Here is a 23,500-nt window from a genome sequence, read left to right as displayed (position 1 = left end):
TATGCTCTTAAACAATTATCTAAGTGTGAATCAGTAAGTTTTGAACGATACTTTGACTTCAAACAAGGCATATTCGAAAACAACGTCTCACAGTTATAGGTCTATGAGCAGTAAGAATTAACCTTCACCGCACATGGCTTTAAAATAGGATACTGATTTTTGCTTACCAAGCTCCAAAATATCATATTAGTTTCAGAAGATTTTAAAATAACATCATTTTGAAAGCTTGCCATCTAAGTTTTCAATATTGTTAAGATGAATATAGTGAAAAATTGCTGCAGCCGTGTTTTTCCCATCAGTAATATTAATGGGTTTTAGAGAAAATTTTAAAATAGACTCTAAATTCACGAATTCAACAAATCTAAAATTAAATTCAATTTGTAGTGCAAATGCAATTTGAAGATGCGAATCTGTTTTAATATTATTCCCTTTCAAATTTTCTGCCTTTTTTTTTTTTTTTTTTTTTTTTTTTTAATTGAGAAAATGCGTTAATGATTTTCTTATGAGACGAGACCTATACTATTCTAATATTGACTTGAAGCGGTTGATAGCTCTGATCGGTTACAAGTGAAAACATAGCGATAAAAACATCGCAGACGAAAACAACGCAAGGCGAAAATGTCGTTGTACAAAACATCGTAGGAGAAAACAAAGCAAGGAAAAAACATCGCAGTTCTAAAACTTCGTGGTAGAAAACATCCTCGTCGAAAATAAAGCTATTAGAAAACATCGCAGTATAAAAACGTCGTCGTCGATGGTGGTAAAAAATAAAGCACCTACAAATCATTCGCATGATGATAACAACGCATACATGCGTTTTACAGGCTTTTAAAGTTGTAAAGATATATTTGCATAATGATTTGTGAGCGCAAGAAGGAATGAGGAATATTTTTGAATTAATTAATAAATTTTTGCTGCAACATTAAGAAAAAACTTAAGCATTCAGAAACTGAAACTGAGTAAGAAACTAATGTTACTTATAACAGTTGATAAAATTTTATAATTTGACAATTAATTAAGCAATTTTAATAGAAGATTTATTATAGAATATTCTTAAATGAGTAACCACATGCAGTTACTCATCTTCCTTTTTCTAATCTTTTGTAGATTACATTTTGCATGAAAAATTACCAGTAAAACTTTACAAAAGAGATAAATTAATTAATGGCCTTTATTTGTTAAATATATAAGTTAAACATTTTATTAATTTCTAGACCTAGCACTAATTTTCAATTCCTTTTTAGTTTTTGAACTTGTTTCTTATTTTTTCAGCAAATATGCATTTACAACTTTTAAAGCCTAAAAACCGCATATTTGCAATGTTATCGTCATGTGAAGATTTGTAGGTGCTTTATTTTTAACACGATATTTTGGATTACGATGTTTTTAAACTGCAAAATTTTTAAACCGCTTTATTTCCGATGACGATATTTTGCCTCGCGATGTTTTAGAAGTGCGATGTTTTTTCTTTGCTTTGTTTTTTCCCGCGATGTTTTGTATGATGACATTTCGATGTTTTCGTCCGCGATGAATTTGCCGCAATGCTTTCGACGGGCACCCGCTGATCATATCAGCAACACGATTATTTCCACCCTGCAATTTCAAATTTAGCTCTTAAGTTTCAATGTTAAATCTGCCAAAAAAGCTGAAATTTGTTAATTAAGATTTTGTCTTCCAGCTTTTCGTAGTTTTTTCCTTGGGATGTTAGAAACTTTTTTATTTGCGGTAACAAATTGATAACTCTCTCAAGCATGTTTATCTTGCTCAGCCAACGAGCCTCAAGGGCGAAAGAAGATCGGTAAATCGTGTATCTTCGTCATTTTCAAAAGTAGTTTAAATAGTCCATGTTGCACTCCAATTGTATTCATTATTGAATTGCTTATTTTTGTAATAACAGCTATTACCTCTTGGAATTCAGTGAGTTTTGCGCACAATGATTGCTGATGTATAATGCAGTGATATGCAACAAATTTTGAAAAAAAAAAAAGGATCCTGTTGGCATAAAGCAAATGAATCCATTGTTTTTCCCTGACATGGCTTGCGCACCGTCAAATGTTATGGCAATTTCTTATTCAGTATTTTAGCGTCAATAAAAAGCGTTTTTATTGCACAAAATAAATCATTTTCTCGTGTGCGTTAAAAATAGGTAGGATTTTTAGAAACTCTTCTTTTATGTAAAATCGCCAAAGGCCATCTTGACACTTATTGCCAATTATGCTGCATCCGTTATATCTTTCGATTTGTCCAACTGTAAGGGAAAAATGCACGTTTGTACATATCAGTTGGGTTTCTAAGTGACCTGCGATTATTTAGATCCTCCCTTTAACAGTTCTAGATAATAATTGCATGGTATTTATTGCCGAAACTATTTCTTTTTTATTTTGAAAATCTGCAAAGCATATGTCTGCAGATTCCAACATTACTTGTTTTATCGTTGCTTCACCCGTATATGGCTGTTTTTTTTCTTAGCCAAGTATATGACTGGTCGAACTTCCCGTACCGCCATTAGAGGCTTAACAGGGCTTAGTGGAGCTATTTAATTAAAGAAACACTAAGATCTAAAACAAGGCCTAAATCAGGCCCATTAAGCAGTAGAACTACCACCATACGACCTGAAATAACGTTAAATAGAATAAACAACTAAAATATGAACTTAAAGTCTAGGAGCCAGTGAGATTTACCAGCTACACCAACAAAAGCACATTATTACATACTTTGTAAAATATAACACGTTACTTACATGCATAAAAATATGTTATTTACGTATACAAAGAAATAAAATAACAGAATATTATAAACATCCTAGTTTTCCTTAAAACAGAGAGGGAAATTTTAAACACAATCAATATATAAATTCATTTCATTTACAGATATATATTTTATGAAATTTGACAATTTCAATTTAGTCACTGTATTCTTACTTAGATCCTTTAGAGTATTAAATTTAGCAATATCTGGAATAAATCTTAGAGCAATATTTTTCATAGAAGAGTATCTAAACCAGTGCTCCGCAACCTTTTCTCACCTGCGACGCACAAAAAATCTTTCTGGAATTTCGTGGCACACCAAAGAGTTCCGAGTTATCAAGGAAGTGCCGCAAAAAATTCAAATGCTGACACACTTACAATCACACACACAACCACACAACAGTGAAATATATAATAACATTTAAAATAGACATTATTAAGGACAAAAAAATTGTCATTGTGTATTAAATACATGATAAAAAATTGCAAAATGTCAAATACATGTATTTGATTGCGGCACACCTATATCCTACTCATGGCACACCAGTGTGCCGCGGCACACCGGTTGCGGAGCACTGATCTAAACAACAGCTGCTCAATATCGACATTATTCATGCCACATGGACAAGTACAATTTTTTATCGAAAACCTATTATAATAAAAAGGAAAGTGTCCATGATTAGTTAAGGCTTGGTTTAGGTACTTGTCACTTAGGCACCTTCTCTCACTTACATTATATGTGAATCTTCCTTTAGAATCTGGGTCGTTTCACTTTGCTTGCCATAGAGTCAAACTTTTTCTTTTCAACAAGGATTTCGAACTGTCAAAGGAAGTCTTTACTTCAAAATCAATAATTTGATTTTCAGTGGCAGCTTTTGCCAATGTTTAGTATTTTTTGTTACCAAACGAATTACTAGTGTGTCTTTGCAACAATAGATGGCGTTGTTGCCTGATGATTCAATTCTGGTTGCTATGGTTTCAACTCATAATTTATGTGATTTGTTTTCTATTCTTTTTTGTTTTTTATTAATTGCTAGAGTGCTTGGAGTGATGTGAGCTGTGTCGTCACGTGGACGGCATTCCTTCTATTTCAAAGTCTTATGTAAAATAAACAAGTGATATATTACAGTCCGCTTACCTTTGTTTTTGTGAAATTATTCATAACATTCCTGGTCCGTCGAGCTGGAGAGAAGAGTTAGCGATCTTTGGATATGATGTGATTTATTCAAATATTAGCAAGTTAAATCACTTTCGATTTGTGGATTAACAGGAATGTTATGAATAATTTCACAAAAACAAAGGTAAGCGAACTGTAATATATCACTTGTTTATTTTACATAACACTTTGAAATAGAAGGAATGCCGTCCACGTGACGACACAGCTCACATCACTCCAAGCACTCTAGCAATTAATAAAAAACAAAAAAGAAAAGAATACAAATCACATAAATTATGAGTTGAAAGTTCGTTACCATAGCAACCAGAATTGAATCATCAGGCAGCAACGCCATCTATTGTTGCAAAGACACACTAGTAATTCGTTTGGTAACAAAAAATACTAAACATAGCCCCCGGCCTTCAAGCCTTCTAAGGGTTCAAAAAAGACAAATAGTTAAAGCATACATAATAACATTAACAAAAAAATTAATTGAAAATATAACTAAAATTAAAGTTCAATAATATGAAAAAAGTCAATAGTTCATAGTTCATATTAGTCATGATTGGGGATAAGACACAATTTAGTAACAGCTCGTTTGAAATCACCAGCGGCTGTATGGATTGTAGCCACTCGAACTTTTTAATCACTACCTGGATGAATTAAGGCAATTCTTCCAATTTTCCATTGGTTTGGAGGCAGTTGTTCGTTTTTGATCAGAACTAAATCACCACATTTTAGATTTGGAGACGCACGAAACCACTTAGCACGTTGTTGAAGTGTTGTTAAATATTCTGCACACCATCGTTTCCAAAAATGTTGTACAGTCTGTTGAACTAGAGACCAACGTTTAAGTCGTGAAGATTTCACATCACTCAAGTCAGATTCCGGAATGGCAAGCAAAGGGGCTCCAATCAGAAAATGACCTGGAGTCAATGCACTAAAGTCGTTTGGATCACTAGACATCGCACAAAGAGGACGGGAATTCATACACGCTTCCACTTGTGTAAGCACTGTTAAAAATTCCTCGTAAGTTAGAAGTGTGGATCCTAATACTCGTTTAAGATGAAATTTCATGGATTTCATATTAGATTCCCACAAGCCACCGTAGTGAGGAGATGTCGGAGGATTAAATAACCAAGTTATACCTTCTGAGGTAATGTAGTCACATAATTCACTGCTTTTCTCAATGGGTGCTGCATTTTATAAATCTCCTTCAGTTCCTTACTAGCACCTTTGAAGTTAGTAGCACAGTCACTCGAAATTTTAGATGGTTTGCCTCGTCAGGCGATAAATCTTTTTAGAGCTGCTTAAAACGTTGAAGTTGATAGATCACTGACTAACTCCAAGTGTACAGCTTTTGTTGAGAAACACACAAAAATGGATACGTAACACTTGAAAGCTTTTGCTCTTCTCCCAACCTGGGACTTAATAGAATATGGACCAGCATAATCAACACCGGTGACTGCAAAAGGTCTTTATGGTTGAACTCTGGGCGAGGGTAAATCACCCATTATCTGGGTCACAGTCTTGCCTCGATTTCTAATACAAGGAATACATCTGTGAATAATCCTTCTCACTACGCTTCTCACTGAAAGAATCCAAAACTGCATTCGTAAAGTGCTTATTAATAACTCTTGACTAGCATGCAAATAATTGACATGGTAATGAGTTACGATGAGATTCATCAAGGAAGGGAGTTAATTGTATTATTCGGCTGCTCACACCTTTTAATTCTCTCGAAGTTTTTAAATAAGAGAGCTCTTGAGGAAAATATGATTCTTGGACATTTTTTATCACTGTTTTTGTAGCTAATCGAAGCTCATCGGTTGTCAGAAAACCTCTCAAACGATTTTCGGAGCAGTTTCGACAGTTGTAAATAAATCTTAGGCATAATGCAACTATACGACGTAATTTTGTCCAAGATGAATACCGTTTAAAAATGTCATTTTCCTTTACCGCACAAGATACTGAAATGCAAGTTTTTCTTTCTTCTCTACGAACTCCTTCATAATCTACATCAGCAAGATGTTCACTGTCAGGACATGGTTCGTAATCTTGTGAATATAACCAAGTAGGTCCAATGAACCATCGCTCACACTTCAGAAATTCTGCTGGAAACATTCCTCTTGTACCTGAATCAGCTGGGTTCCGCTTTCCATTGATATGGTTTCACCTTACATTAGGAATTGTATTCTGTATTTTAGCAACGCGGTTTGCAACAAAGGGAACCCAACGGTATGGTTCTGCAGAAATCCAAGACAGTACAACAGCTGAATCTGTCCAGGCCAAAACTTTACGTATAGGAAACTCTAAATGTTCTAACACTGATTTAAGCAAATTCACTAACAAAACTGCAGCGCATAACTCTAATCGAGGTAATGATTGCACTTTCAGAGGGGCAACTCTTGTTTTTGATGTTAAGAGTGTTACTTTGATATCCAAATTACGTGACGCTGAACGTAAATAAATTGCTGCGCAGTAGCCTTTCTCGGAGGCATCACAAAAAGCACAGATATCAATATAGTTCACGTCAGGAATCAAAACAAATCTCGGGACCTTTTAATTGTTGAATAAGATGTAAATCATTTCGGAAAGTCTTCCATTTGTTAGCAATCTCATCACTAACAGGTGATAAACGATAAATGGAGTTTCCACATGTCTTGTATCAAGATTTTGACATAAATAATACAAGGAACAAGCCAACCCAATGGGTCAAATATTTTCGCTAAATCAGAAAGGATATCTCTTTTTGAGTATTTAAGCTTTTCACCAGAAATGGATACGAAAAAGTTAAAGTAGTCTTCACGGGGGTTCCAATTCATTCCTAAAACTTTGATTGAGCTATTGCCTTGAATTTTCATAGCCTCAGAATCATTTCTCAACTCCTGTGGTATATTTTCTAACACTGACAAGTCATTGAATGACCATTTACGCAGAAGAAATCCTCCACATTCTAACATTTGCAAGAGTTGATTTATTAGATTTTTGCACTCTTCAGTTTTTTGAGCACCTATCATCTACAAAAAAGTTTTGAAGTACAGCCTTCGAAGCTAAAGGATAGTTATTCTGCTCATCATAGGCAAGTTGGTATAAAGCACGAGTAGCCAAATATGGAGCCGAGGCAGTGCCGTATGTGACAGTATTAAGTCGAAATTCTTGAATAGGATCACTTGGACTGTCCCGCCAAAATATCCTTTGAAAGTTTCTATCCTCTTCATTAACTAGAATTTGTCTAAACATTTTCATGATATCAGCTGTGACAACTACTGGGTAACATCTGAATTTGATCAAAACTGGAAACAGCTCTTGTTGCATTCTGCGACCTGTCATCAATATGTCGTTAAGAGATAGACCTGATGAAGACTTACTAGTAGCATTAAATACCACACGTATTTTACTCGTAGAGCTAGATTCCTTAATTACTGCATGATGTGGCATGTAGTATGCCCGACTTGGGGACTCTGAACTACGGACTGGTTCCATGTGCCCGGTGTGTGTGGTGTATTTAATTATGGCAAAGCACACTAGGGCTATCTGCCTAAGGGGAGGGATGCCTTCGTGGAGGACTTTCTAAGGGAAACTGACTCGTATACACGTTACACATGGGGAAAACCACGAAAACGCCCATGCAGCCAGCCCGTTCGCGGGATTCGAACCTCGGACCGAACTACCAGTGTTCAGCGACTTTACCGCTCGGCCGCTGGTGGGCCCTCCATGTGCCCGAGATCCAAGTATTCCTTCATGAAATGTTTATACATATCATATGTATCAGGAGATCTTAAGAGATTTCTCTCTAAAGATTTAAATCTTTGTAATGTTTGTTTTGTCTTTTGTAGCAAGATCTTTAGAATTACCCAACCTTGAAGGGTTATCCTTAAATGGAAGTTTCACTACATAACGACCATTTTGATCACGGAAGTGTGTTGTTTTACAGAACTCTTCACATTTTTTATCTTCACTTGAAATACGTTTGACTTCCGGAATGGAGTCTAAAGACCAAAATCTTTCAACTAATTCGTTTGTATTCAACTGAAGATTATTCACTGTAAAAGTGTTAGATTCGAATCATCAGTAATAGTGTTCCCGGAAATGATCCAACCCAATTGAGAACAAATTGCAAAGAGTAATGATTCTCCTCTCTTTATGATGTCTCCCTTAAGCATAGTAAAAAATACATTTACACCTAACAAAATATCTATAGGTTTTCTTTCATAGAACTTAGGATGAGCTAAGACTAGATCGTCAAAATGATTCGCAATTTTAGAAGGAAGCGACACGTTAGGCACATCTGAAGTTATCCTTGGAATCACGAATGCATATGTTCGAAATTTGGAATTTGACTCAAAGTGCAGAGTAAAAATTAATTCCACTTCTCCACTTGTTACAGTGTTGAACGAACCAAGGCACGATACTTCAATTTTTTTGTTAAATCTACATAACTTTAGTTTACTGACACACTCTTCACTTATAAGGCTGGTTTCACTGCCACAGTCTAGTAAAGCCCTGCAAGAGATGGCTTTACCATTGGGATCATTAACTTTAATGAGAGCAGTACACAGTAATACACGTTTTGATTCACCTTTAGAATAACTAAATTGTCCTGTACATGTTGTGGCATTTGTAACGACTTCATTCTTTGGTACGAACACTTCGGCTCTGGGGAAGAGTGAGGAAGTTTGTTTTGGTTTCTCATTTTCACTAGTTTTGATATTTCGATCAAAATGAAGAACAGTATGATGAGGTAACTTACACGTCATACATTTATGTAAACTACGACAGTTTTTCACTATAAATGAGGCTGAGAAGATAAACAATTAAAACAAAGTTTGTGTTTCTTAACAAATTCGATTCTTTTTTGGACACTTAAGTTTAAAAATTTACCACATTTGTGAAGAGAATGATCTTCCTTGCACATTATACAACTGTTTTTACTCGACACTAAAGAAGTTAATTTAGAATTAGAAAATTTCCTAAAATCTTTAGATTTGTTTCTACTATTCTGAAGAGTTCTAGCGTGGTCTTTTAGAAACTCGAGTAAATTATCTAAAGTACCTAATTCATCTTTTTTCAAAGTTCTTTCCCACCAAAATTTTATGTTTTTATCTAATTTCTCAGTTATCAGATAAACAAAAAGAACATCAGAAAGATCAGAAACTTCTAGCTTAAGAGATCTCAAGGAGCGTACACATTCATTCACTACATCAACACAATGTAAAATAGCTTGAGCTAAATCAAAAACATTTGGCAAATTAAACATTTTACGGATTAATGCATTAGTTAATTCTCTTTTATTAGAATAACGTTCCTGTAAAAGTTGCAACGTTATATCATAATTAGCATCAGAAATAGGAATTGACTCAATAATAGACAGGGCCTTTTTTTTACAAGAAGCCTTTAAATATTGAAACTTCTGACATTTAGAAATATTCGGATTGTTATCTACACTAGCCTTAAAAAGATCATAGAAACTAATCCACTCTTCTATATTTTTCCCTGTAAAGGTAGAAAGTTCTAATTTTGGTAATCGAACGTCAGACGAATTTACTTTTGCTACACTACTTGTTTCGATAACAGCGTCACTGGAAAGTTTCCGTAACTTTTTATTTATAGTTATCCATAATGCATCTAAAGTTTCTTGTATTGTTTGTTGTTCCGTAATGAATGTATCACAATCCTTTTCAGGACACAACAAAAATATTTCCTCATAAATAGAACGAAGCTCACTGTTAAAAGCATTCAGTTTCGTTTCGAACAACTTTACCTCTAAAATTTCTGCTTGTTCTAAATTCGAATTTACCTTGCCTTTAAATTTTGTTATATTGCTTTTTAGAACCTTCTTTTTAGTTAAAACTGGTTTCAAATCAGCCATTATGAATAACAATAAATATTATACTAACAACTCTAGCAAAAGAAGATGAAATATTGGAACGTACTCACCCCAATGTTGAGGTTTCTACGCTACACCATGCTACGGGAATATTCCACAAATCGAATCGAAAGTACACTGATTATTAATCCACAAATCGAAAGTGATTTAACTTGCTAATATTTGAATAAATCACATCATATCCAAAGATCGCTAACTCTTCTCTCCGGTCGCTAGGACCAGGAATGTTATGAATAATTTCACAAAAACAAAGGTAAGCGGACTGTAATATATCATTTGTTTATTTTACATAACACTTTGAAATAGAAGGAATGCCGTCCACGTGACGTCTATCTGCTAACTCGTTACCAATGGTACCAATATGAGTCTTTGTCCAAAAGAATTTAATAGCTCTGAAAGCGCTAAGAAAAATGAGCATGTCTTTTATCTGTTTAATTAGATCGTTACTTGGACAAACATACGTAAATGAAACAATTGCGCTTTCGCAGTCACTATAGATTTCTACAGGATCTATCGCAGAATTAGAAATAAGCCAATATAAGGCTTCTCGGAGCCACTAACTCTGCCAAATAGACATTGTCAGAAAGGTCTATATTTCCTTTGTAAACTTAGTTTCTCATCTGAGAACACACAAAAGGCTGCCCCCGCATGATTATTTAATTTAGGTCCATCTGTAAAAACCATGTAGCCTGTCATATTGGGAAGGCCTTTATGCCACTTCAACCGTTTCAACAAAGCTGGATGAATGTCTAAACCTCTCTCAAAGTCAAAATCTCTAGCTGAGAATATCTTACTGAAACAATCGACAGTTTTATTACCAGCTTTTAATTTAAAGATAGCATATTCTTTTTCCGCTAAAATATCGATCGGAGGACATCCAGCCAAAATCTGAAGAGCTATTGTGGAAACAGTTCTAAAACACTTAGTAATTCCCAATAAAGCGATTCTTTGAATTTGCAAAATTTTGTTACGCATTCTGACCGTTCCAGTCCACCATGAGCCACATGCATACAAGATCTTTCTCTCAATAGCTCTTTTATATAGGGTGGCCCAGAAGTCACTTTACATTTTGAAAATTAAATAACTTTTTTTCTATTAATATATTTCTTTTTCTCTTTTCAGAATTAAAAAATATAATCCCTGGAAATTTTTGGCATGGATAAGTTTACAACAGAACAACGAGTGAAGATAATTGAATTTTACTTTTAATAATTGAATTTTACTGCTGAGAAATATCGAGACATGCTAGCGAATTTTGTTCAACCTCAGTTAGTAAACATGGCAGGGTATTGGTGGCAAGAAGATGGAGCAACTGCACATACTGCTAGAGCCACAATGCAGTTGTTAACTGCAATGTTTCAGGATCGGATAATCTCTCTTAAATCCGATTTTGAATGGCCTCCATGTTCTCCTGATTTGACAGCTCCGGACTTTTGGCTTTAGGGATATCTTAAAGACAAAGTGTATGCAAATAAGCCCCGAACTATTCAAGAACTTAAGGCAAACATTTTCCCTACAACCTCAGATGTTAAGAAGTGTCATGGAGAATAGCTTAGAAAGAGCTCGACTTTGTGAAGACGAGAATGGAGGCTATTTAAGAGACATTATCTTTCGTCACTAAGTCAGAACTAACTTACACACTCTAAGCTTTGTAATAAAAAAGAATTCATTAAATACAGTCATTTAAGAAAACGTTATTTAATTTTCAACATGTAAAGTGACTTCTGGGCCACCCGATATAAACTCTTAAGAACTTTACCTTGGAGATTCATTTTACTAAGTCTATTGAGAATATAGGTGCATGCGATCTTTATTTGATCTATGTGAGATATAAAAGTGAGCTTTTCATCGATTGTAATGCCCAAATATTTGATTGTCTTACATACTCTAATTGGTTGTCCATACAGTTTGCACCTAGGATGTATTGATCTAGTGTTAGTTTTGGCAATACCCAAAAGAAAGCTCTTCTTTGGATCAAATTTGAGTTTAACATAGAAAGACCACTTTTCCAATTCTTGAGTGGCGAAATTTAAAGCTTTATCAATAGTATGGCGACCACTTCTCATGGCCAATAAAACAAAATCGTCAGCATAAGCTTAACATTTTGTGGTAAGGTTATGTTTAAAGCTATATTAGCAATAATATTCCACAAAAGTGGGCCAGATATTGAGCCTTGGGGACAAATCCTTTGGTAATTTCTGTGATGCCACTTATTACCATCATATAAGGAAACTTTTCTTTCATTCAGAAAATCCCATATTAATAAGAAGATGTTTCTTGAACATTCCATATTTTTTATTCCTTTAATAAAATTGGCCACCAAACATTGTTGAAAGCGCTCTTTACATCTAAGGATAAAATTGCAGTATTTTACCATTCCTTATATTCCGAAGGATGTCAGAAATTAAATTATCTATGCCTGGGTAGTACTTTTACCGGGCATAAAACTAAACTGGTTTTTTATTTAAAAGATTATTTGATAATAAATAATATTGTAACCGTTGTGTCATGAGTTTATCCAGCACCTTGCCCCTGGAAGGCAGTAAGCAAATGGGACGAAAAGAGGAAGGATCTTCTTTATCCTTTCTTTCTTTATTGAATAAAACCAAACCAGCCTCTTTCCAACATTCAGGAAAAATCCCCCTCCGAAGACATTCATTCAGAATAACTACAAAGAACTTCTTATTACATTCAAAGATTTCTAAAATAATATCCATTGTCAGGCCATCTTTAGCAGGAGCTTTAACTTATCTAACTTTTTAAAAGTAAATTCCACTTCATCCAAAGTAAAATCATAATCATTTATGGTCTCTGGAGGTATCCTACAATCTGATTAGCCAAGTATATGCGAAACTTTAACTGATGCGATTGTTGCTGCTTTCGATGTTTCCAACGGTTTGATAAAAAAAGATTGTTGCTTCGATTTCGATGCCTTTAATGATAAAATTTTATTTTTTGGAAATTCAGAAAGTTCTGGATACTCTGAGTCAAACTTCGGATGCATCGTTTTAAAATGTCTCTCAAGGCTAATTTTCTTTGGAATTCCTACACTTCTGTTGCATAATAAGCATATATACTTATCTTAAAGATTATAAAGCAAAACTGGTGCTTCCATTCTTCATTAAAATTATAAGTGAGTGCTTGATTAGCTTTGTTCACCATGGGTTATTACAGTCATCATGTTGTAAGCAAATCTCTGTAAGAAACATCCTGGATGATTAGAGAGTACGTAAACGAATCTAACAAGAAAACAACGACAAAGTGCATGCAACACTACATATCATATAAATATCAATTTCACTGCCTTCCAAAATTCAGAAATTAGGAGCATGTTACGAATTAATCAAAATTTTCATAGACAGACAGAAAACGTATACAGATGTCTTGTTTTGCACCCGCTGAGTCCTTCTGCCCGCACGTACCGACGATTGTGTCAGAGAGATTAAGGTTAAATGCATCAACCGCACCACGCTGTCGGGTCGGTCCGACTTTAGTCGGCTCCGCTCGGCAGTGAAACGTTTCGAGCAGCAGCAACGCAGTAAAGTGGCTGTTTTACACATAGAAGTAAAAATATATAATTTTAATATATATTATATAAGCAAAAATCAAAAACTGCAAAATTAAACACAAAGCAGAATAATTTAGCTCGGGCGCAGTATTGCCGATCCCTCATCTAGATAATGGTGACAACACATATGACGAAGTATGTTTATGGATTTCGGATACTTGTCATCACATCTAAAAAGCATAGATTTTTCCATTTTTATTTGTACTTTGCTTTACTTCAACTATAGCAGATTAAACCTATTGTCCTGTTGGGAAAGGAGAGCGGGGGCTGTAATTTTCCTGGATTTAATTTGAGGTGATTAATTCATATTAATTAAAATTCAATTTTCAAACAAAGCTCCAGTTTCAGATCAGTATGCAAAAGCAAATATTTAAAAGGAAAGTCCAAGAAACATTAATATAGCATAACCGCGCAAAAACAAACTGTAAAATTTGAAATATTATTGCATATTTTAATTTTATTTATACTGTCTTCTTTTTAAAGTGCTTTTAAGTTATCCTCTTTTTTATATAACTTTTGAAAGAGTTTAAGACGTATTCGAACTAAATCACAATACACCAGTAATTTTTAAAAGCATTACTTAAAATTCTGGATAAATACAACTATTAGTGATTTTGTTTATAGATCTGAACATTTGAGATTCTTCTACCATGGTAAATTTTATGTTAATTAACCAGTTATTATGATTTGAATGTTTACTTTAATTTTTTTCGTTGTCCTCACCACACTGCAATTAGTTTTTGGGTAATTTTAAGCCGAAGTATTCAATGTTTTAAAGTTAGAGCTTCTGTCAGTCTCGCCTTGGGATTAGGTACTTTTACCAGCTGTACCAAAGTTTCATTCTGGCGTCGGCCATCCTGCTAGAGAACTTTTAAATACAAGCCACTAATTACTTGAGCCAGCTTATGAGTCTATTTGTGTAGTCTCAAGCCATGTTACCTAAATCTGAATTTAACATGACCTTAAATACCAGCAAGTAGCGAAGGTTCATTTAGTACATCAAAAGTAGTTCCTTCTGTTAAATAAAAGAATTTAATAAAATAGTTATTTTATCCTTTCTGGGACTTGGACAGTTGAATTCAGGTTGAAGCGATAATGCACTTATCAGTCTAGTGTAGGATAAGTGACATCGAGCTAAGCTTCTACACTAGCGGTACCCTACGTGTTAATAAAATGAAACTATTGATCCTGATAAAGCCTATTCCAATCAGCTACACGTTTGGTGTCATGAAACTGATCTAATTCAATAAAAATTTTGGAATAAAGTCAATTCTAAAACTAAAAAAGAAAACTCTATCGACGTCTGATTTTTAGTACTTCAGGCTGTTTACTACTTTGTTACAAGTTACTTTGTAGTTACTTGAGGCAAAGTATTTATATCTGTGAATCAAGAAAATCAATTAAAATGAGAGTAACATATGTCTTGGCTAAAATATTACTGTTGTTGCAACATACTGTAGTTAAATTAATTCGTGGTAAAATCTTTACGAAAAAATTAAAAATTTTCTCATTTTAAAATTGTAATTCGTTAAAATTAGAAGGCAAATGTTCAAGCTTCCAACATCTAATATGTTGTTTCTTATCTTTATTTAAACAGAATAGGTTCGTATTAGTTTCACGCGTAGTAACATCTAATACATTTTATGCAATCAATTCGGTTCTTCCTAGAATAATTATCCATAAAAACTACTTGATCGTAAATCTATGTTTTTCTCGAACAGTGGGTTTTCAAAACTGGACTGAAAATAGAGTATCTTTAGTAGAATTTGGTGAATGAGTTTCCGCCCAGCTGTACAGAAACCAGAAAGCTTCCATTCCTTCGTCTAAAAGCCTAAACATTTCTGTAACGTTTCAAGAAAATTAGTGTCATTTCATAAAGAACCTGAATGTAACAGAATTTACAGTTTCCGTGCATTTATAATCTCCCTTCGCACTGAATAATTGATCAAACGTTTGCCAGATTTTTATGGTAATTTCTAGTTCTGCTTTTATTGTTACCATATCGTGGTCCAGAATCAGAAGATCTGGCATTACACTGAGGTAACCTTATAATAAATTTAGCTTCAGTTCCCATGTCCTTCTACATGCATAAGTCCAAAGGTCAAGGGCGAGCTACATTTTTTACGTGCATTAAAAAACCTGTGTGAGAATAGAGACATAGATGTTAAGCTATTTGTTTTCAGATCTTACGTTAAAAAGATAATAATCAACCATCTATTAGAAATAACAAATCAAAACAATGGTAGCAACACCTTTGGCAAAGCACATAGGACTTAGGCACTGCAGAAGAGTCAATCAAAAGTACTTAGTAAGGTCCAGACCTTTTGACTTATACTGAGAAGTCAAAATGTCTGGACCATACTAAGAACTTTTCATTAGACGTCAACAGGTCTGGACTTACGTCAAAGATAATGCAGTAATCAATACGCCTTGGACACTTAGAACTATAATATATTTCGAACTGTCATTCAGCAATTAACACGCCTGGGGCGCTTCATTACCAAGCTATTCAGGAATTTTTAGAGCAGATTATTCTATTCCGTCTTTACAGCAAGGTTTAGGCGTCTTCTTACTTCTTTTAAAGGGAAAGATTGCAATAGTAACTTCGCACTTCGTAATTGCAATTGTACTTTGCCTCTCCGTTAATGTCTCATTCGGGCTCGTTGGAGTTGAGGTCTGTGGAGAAAACGAGTCAGTCTATTCGATAGATACACTTAACTTCCAGAGCATTCTTTACCGTTCCACCTTTACAAGGCGGGGGTTATCATGCATAAAGGGAAATGCTTCTTTCTGTAAAAGCATCACAGAGCAAACGAACATAGTGTTAAATAATCTGCTTATAATAGCGAGCAACCCTCACTCCGCCATTGTTTTGTCACCTGTAGCTCAATACACTCATCAGTTTCAGGGCTTCCCACACCATCATCCAAATAATACCATAAGAATATCATTATTGTATAATGTCCTGCAGATATATTTTACTCCTTTTATGCTAGATGCACTGATATGTGAATTCGATTGCAGACTAAAGCAGCACTTTTCGTGAAATAAGATATTGGTTCATTGCTGCATCATTTAGTTTTGGTGAAGCTGTTACTATTGCAAAACGACTTTTATGATGTTCTTTGGTGACACATAGACGATCGGTCTTCGAGCGTACAGCCTTACGTAACTCAGGCTTCGAACAAGAGTCTGGTGCAATATTCTTGTTTATGTGCTGCAACGGTTATGATGTGCAGGTTGGTTGGTCTCGTTGTAGAGACATTAGGTATTTTTGGAAGCAGGCAAGATAAAAAATGAGCAAACGCCTTCGCCGGGTATCGAACCACGGACCTCTGGAATACGTGCCCAGCATGCAGACCATTACACCACGAAGGCAAGCTAAGAAGGCAGGAGCAATACCTTATATCGTAGCATCGATTATGCATAACTATTACCGCAAAATGTATGCCTGCATTACTAGTCATAGAGAGAGAACCAAAACTTCCATTAACTTGAAACCCTACTCAGTACCTAAAAGCAATCCAAACTCCACTGTAAGTCTGGTGTTGTAATGCCTTCTTCCAGTTTTCCTACAATTATTCCTCTTGTAATATCATCGAGATAGCTTAGATGAAAATTTTATGTTTTGCAGATTTATTATTTTTCTTTCAGGGTATCTGAGAAACACATTTATAACAGATAAAAAGATGTACCATTCAAAAGGCATTTTATGTACGCATGATTACCTACTGCAGGGTTGTCCCAAATCCACTTTGTGATATTGAACTGAAAATGAACCTAATATCGGCCATGGTCCCCTCTCACTGCCAGACAGGTCGAGCACCACACTGGACAAAAGGCAGTTCAGGAGGCTCTATGAAAGTCGATTCCAGTCCTGCGTCAAAACAGTTTTTAACTACAGGATGGTTCTCGGAGAGGGATAGCGAGATGAATTTTCCATCCCAAGAGCGTCCCTCATATACTCTATAGGATTAACGTCAGAAAATCTGGTTAGTCAATCCATGCGGCGAATACCCTCACTTTCCATGTAATCGTTGACCAGCTGAGCCTTATGTAGACGAGCGTTGTCGTCCATTAACAGGAACCCAAGACCAACTGCGCCATTGAAACAGAATACCGGTCCAAATCATTACACCTACATCACCATAATGAGCCTTTTCACTGATCAGGGAGGGGTGGTATCGTGTGCCAGGCTCTCTCTAGGTACAGATACACCGACAGTCAGTGTCCAGGCTGAATCTCGACTCATCTGTAAAATGCACGGTGCTCCATTGAAGTTTAATCCAATACGCATGTCATCTGCACCATGCTAAACACCTTCTTTTATGTGATGCACTGAGCAGAACGCAAACAGCGGGTTTTCTGGCATATAGGCTCATCTCAAGAAACCTTCGGTCATCTGTATACCGTGAAACTCGCGTTCTAATGGCAGCATACAGTTCACGAGAGAGTTGTGAAGTTGTAACAGTCTTATGTCGCCGTGCTTAAAATGCATGCAATGCAATGCGTCTCATTCGTTGTTGTGGATTTTCATCAACCATGTTCAGGTCTTCTCGATATAGATAAAGTGTCGTGAAACTGGTTATTCAAATTGTGTGCTAACGTGTATACGAGTAATATGTGAATACAGACAATAAGACGGAAGTTGTCTGTTTGCGGCGAAAATTATTCTGCCCTAGGAGACAGACAGGACAATTCTTCATCTCATTCCGTCATCTATATGTTTATGGATGCTCATTTTACTTGATACCTCATAAAGTGTATCCAACTCCTGCGAGAAACACGGCGAATGTTGTGAAGGAGTACTAGCACCAATCGCCGACAACCCATCGTGCACTTATATCTCCTCAAGAATAACAGCTCCGCTGGCACGCACGTGTACGCTTACCTATTCGATTCTGAATGCCTGCATAATTAGTACCTTCAGCTCAATAATCTTCGTAACAGAAGACATAATTTGCAAATTTTCTTAATTTTGCACACGTTATTTAATTAACTGGCAACGGATGATCACTAAATTAATTAGAGATTTGTGAGTCTATTCTTCAGATTTTCAAAACCCAGTAAAGACTTGATCTACGTAATTTGCTAACATATGGGCTTTCGTTAACATAAAAGCCCATTTGGATCACATATACGTTTCTTTAACAACTGCGGTTTGGCAATCCGTTCCTCTTCTTTTATGTATTTGTTCGCCAGTTTACGTGCTTACTCTTTTTTTATTTTTTTGTTTTTGGCCTTATTCTTTTTTCTTTCGCTTAATGAAGAATTAGCACTTCCATTTTCCAGTATAAGGAAAAACATGAAAGATACATTCATGTAAGTATCCAGCTCTGCATGACTACATCAAGATAGATTGCCATAGTAGCAACTAATACATACAGAACAGATAAATTCATTTTTTATGTAAAATGAAATTTTGGGGTGAATTTCTCTTCTTTAGAGTTAGTTATTTTTTTCTCTTCTAAAACTATCCTGAAGTTTTATTCTATTTTGAAATTCATTTGTATTAAAACTCAGTACGTTGGTTTTCTCCAATAATGTGGTTGTTTGGAACTTAATTTTCTCCACATGTAACTGTAAATACATATTTACTTGTACAGTGCCCTTTCTTACAAATTATAGAGGACTAATCCTTATAGATTGCACTTATCTGTACTTCAAAGATGTCATTTACAACTTTTACATTTCTATAGTATTTGTTTTATTTACGCGGTGTACTTTTCTTTCTGTCTGTATACGTTGTTACCGTAAAAGTTTTAACTCTAATATGGGAAAAATTTGCGACGAAGTATGCGGAGCGGCGAAACATGAAAGTACACAGTAAATTGACGAGGCTAAATTTAAACATAATATATGGAATATTTTTAAACATATTAATTATAAATATAACTATGAAGCTATCAAATCTAGTTTGACAATGACCAATGAATATTAAGCTGCAAAATGAAATTTTTTTATAATGTCAGTGCCTATTTTCAAAACAATGAACAATTTTTTACCTATTATTTAAAAGTGAAAGAGAATTTTAATAATTGTACCTTTTCCCAAATTTTCATGTCATTCATTTTTCTTCTAGCATTCTCAGATTATCTGAAGCTGGACTCATAGCAAAGTGGAGAAATGATCTGACTTCGAAAAACAATATGCAGTTCAATACAAGGAAGTATGAAATTCCCAAAATAAATCCTCTGTCTCTGACTGAACTGACCGGTGCCCTTCTGATGTTTTCTTATGGTCTTTGTTTAGCTCTGACCACTTTTTTTGTCGAAAAGGGAATTTTCCGATGGAAGAAAGTTGCCGCATGTAATGTGTCCTCAAAACATGTTTCAAAACGTTAAGCCATTTTAGTGTATGTAATTCGCTGATCAATAAATTTTAACGTAAACCCTTTGTTCAAATCGTGTTTTTTGCATTCCTTCACAGTCAAAAAGAATTTAGTGAATCGTATGGTAATTTGAAGTTAACTTGATCATTGACGGACTGCTAGCGTGTATACGAGTAATATGTGAATACAGACAAGAAGACGGAAGTTGTCTGCGGCGAAAATTATTCTGCCCTAGGAGAAAGTATATATATACTCTTTTTTAAAGTGAAAAGTTCGCAAGTTGCGCTGAAATGAACATAGCACGTTCAAAGAGCGTGTCATTTGTTCTGTAACGGCATCACTTGCATTTGAAATGCGGTACATGACGCGCTAAAGTGGTGCGTGCTTTAACTGTGTTCTCATGACGGACCTCTCAAAGTACAATGCTGATGCTTTTCGAAATGCTTTCAGTGTGTAATGTAGAGTACATGTTACTTACGTTACATTTATAACAGTTACCTAATCTTTAAAGCAACACTCAAATTAGTCATTTTTGAACAGATATTTTAGCTTAAAACTTTCCTAGGCATTGGTTAAAGCAAGCACATTTATTATAAACTGGCCTCTAAAACTTAAGTATGCGACGATGAAATCAACAAAAGTGGAAAAGTAATTAACGCCAAATTGCATGTGAAGGTATCAAATGAATTTATGTATGGAAGAACACAAGTATTATGTAAGAGATAAAAACAATATTTGATTTTTGAAAATTATATGATGAAGTCACATTTAGGTGATTAACAAATTAACGTTGAAAGCTAAAACAACAAAAAAAAACTAACATTAACAAGGTATGTGATCATCCCAGGCAGCTCCATACAAATTTTACAGCAAGTGCCCATGCTTTCAGTGAGATAATCAGCCATCGCAGATGCTAACAATAGCTATTTCTCCCTTAGAGTATTGAAGGATTTGAACTTACAGTGACAGCACGTCCGAGGGGTGTCCGCCGATAACATCGCGGCAAAAACATCGCGGACGAAAACGTCGCGGAGAAAACAACGCAAGGCGAAAACGTCGTACTACAAAACATCGTGGGAGAAAACATCGCAAAGAGAAAACATCACAGTTCTAAAACATCGTCGTCGAAAATAAAGCGGTTCAAAAACTTCGCAGTTTAAAAACATCGTCATCGAAAATATCGTGGTAAACAATAAAGTATCTACAAATCATCGCATGACGATAACTTCGCAGACATGCTTTTTTTCAGGTTTTAATTATTGTAAATGGATATTCCCATAATGATTTGTGAGCGCAGTATGTAAAGAAGGATAATTTTTATTTTCACATATTTTATTAACTAATAAATGTTTGCTGAAAAAGTGAGAAGGAAACTTAAGCATAAAAAATTAAATGCAAATTATAGATTATACTTTTCATGAAAAATTACCAGTAAAAACTTTATAAAAATGATTTATTAATGGCCTTTGTAAGTTAACTATGTTGGTTTAAAATTCTATTAAGTGCTATAAGTTGCATTAATTTTCTATGCTTAAGTTTCATTCTTATTTTCTCAGCAAAAATTTATTAGTTAATAAAAAGTATGAAAGTAAAAATTATCCTTCTTTCCATCTTGCGATCACAAATCAATGTGGGAATATCCATTTACAGTTATTAAAGCCTGAAAGAAGCATGTCTGCGATGTTATCGTCATGCTATGATTTGTAGATACTTTATTTTTTACCACGATATTTTCGACGACGATGTTTTTAAATTGCGAAGTTTTTGAACCGCTTTATTTTCGACGACGATGTTTTGTACCACGATGTTTTAGAACTGCGATGTTTTCTCGTTGCGATGTTTTCTCCCACGATGTTTTGTAGCACGACGTTTTTGTCTTGCGTTGTTTTCTCCGCGACGTTTTCGTCCGCGATGTTTTCGGCTGTAACCCGTCCGAGGACATCTCAATTTTCAAAGGGATTATGGTCTGGCGAATACGGCAGTCACTTCATACGAGGAATGCCCGGTCCCTCTCTATCTAGATACTCGCTGGCGATGTTTGTTCAGTAGGGACTGGCGTTGTCATCAATAAGGTGGAAATTATCATCAACTTCTGTAGCGTACAGTTATAGAATGGGGGTGTTGTACTTGATACCACGCATCTGTCATAGGAAAATCTTTAAAGGTGTACAGCCGGCTTCAATAACCCATTGAAATTCCAATCGGTGCCCAAGTACTGGCAAATATTGTCTTACCAAGTGACGCTACAACCTTAGATATTACAGTTCTGGAGATTTCTTATCGATTTCGCTTGGCTACTATAGTAATATTCCAGTTTTCAGAACAGGTAGTAACCCTTGGTGGGCCGGACATTGTTTGACTTGTCTGGAATTGTGTCCACATTCGAGAAATTACAGAATGATCAATGCCAAATAAAAGAGCGACATGCTTGATTGGCTGTCCTGCTTCAATGCGTCCGACAATACGTCAGCACTCACTAACTACCATTCGTCTTCTTTCAGCCATAGAAACACAAACAGCATAAGGAATTGCCATATGAAAGTTATTAAACAATTCGTGTCCGCATTTAAATGACGCTTCAGAATGCTGGCGTCTTCAACGACTGCCTAATTAGCATATGTTCGGATAGTCAATCGTGACTGGCTGTAACATATGATATTTACAGACTGCGATTTGCATTCGCAGCAATTTTCAGCCTCTCAAACTAAATTACACTTTCGAAAATTGCTAATTTGTATTCTGTGCTTAACTTTCGGAAGCTAGTGCAGATACATTTTTATTCATATAACATGTTATAAAGACACAATAACACGCCGAATAAATACTAAATCAGAAGTCAAACAACAAAAATCAGCGTTATATTTACCAAATTTTCACAGGACTAGTTTCGATGGTTTTACCGAACCACCATCTTCAGCTGCAAAACCGCAAATGAACCAGATAGGAAATAATGATAAGATAAGATAAGAAAGCCTGGACAAGAATAAGCAAGTGGCGCCATCTGTTGGTGAAACCAGAACTAAAACGTAATTTCTTTAAAGGCCGAAGGCAAATTTGGATTGGAATTAGGATCGTTAACTAGAACAGAAAGATTTTTATGAATGTGAAATGCCTCTAGAAAATCCAGTTCTCCAATGGAAGATGTTTTTTGAATAATTTTGGCAGCAGAAAAACTGAAAGTGTGGTTTTCGGACCAACAATGTTGAGCAACAGAAGACTTCTGTGTTTCCTTTTTTCTAACATATGCCTCGTGTTCCTTGACGCGAAATTTTAAGGCTCTCTTAGTTTGGCCAATGTAAATTAAACCACACTGGCAAGGAATCCCATAAATACCCCAGGAATTCATATCCGGAATGGGGTCCTTGAGTATGGAACTCGGAATTTTATTGATGGGGGGATAAACAACCCGAAAGTTAAATTTCTGCAAAATATGTGCAACTTTATAGCTAATTGATGGAAAGAAGGGAATGACAACAGAAATTTTATAATCTCCTAAAACAAGAGTGTGCCTTTTAGTGTGTTGAGATGAGAATTTTTTAACTGCTTGATTAATAATGTTGGGTGGAAAGCCCCTGTCAATAGCTATTGCTTTTAAATAACTTAGTTCTTCATCAAGGGCTAGTTTGGAGGAGCAAACTTGAAGAGCACGGAAAACATAGGAATAAAATGAAGCTAACTTTTGTTTAGTCGGATGACATGATTTAAAGTGTGGTGGAAGGCAAACCGATGAAGGTTTACGGTAAACCGTAGTACTGAAGTTGGATGTGTTACGTGTGACCAGAATGTCGAGAAACGGAAGAGAATTGCA

At 35.3% G+C, this 23,500-nt stretch overlaps 1 protein-coding gene across 1 annotated transcript in view; it reads left to right on the top strand.

Annotated features, from left to right (window-relative positions):
- Positions 1-19,759, top strand: part of LOC118199079 (putative glutamate receptor) — an 80,821-nt gene extending 61,062 nt beyond the window's left edge. The window contains exon 9 of the mRNA XM_085808254.1: positions 19,444-19,759. Within this exon, the coding sequence (XP_085664380.1) occupies positions 19,444-19,705 (262 nt within the window). The 3' untranslated portion in view covers positions 19,706-19,759. The remainder of the gene's footprint in view (positions 1-19,443) is intronic.
- Positions 19,760-23,500: the final 3,741 nt, after the last annotated feature.

This window comes from Stegodyphus dumicola, chromosome X1, assembly GCF_044657685.1.
Source record: "Stegodyphus dumicola isolate Sdum_Otavi_A_Nest chromosome X1, ASM4465768v1".
Taxonomy (NCBI): Eukaryota; Metazoa; Arthropoda; class Arachnida; order Araneae; family Eresidae; genus Stegodyphus; species Stegodyphus dumicola.
This window is presented reverse-complemented; position numbering and strand designations above follow the sequence as displayed.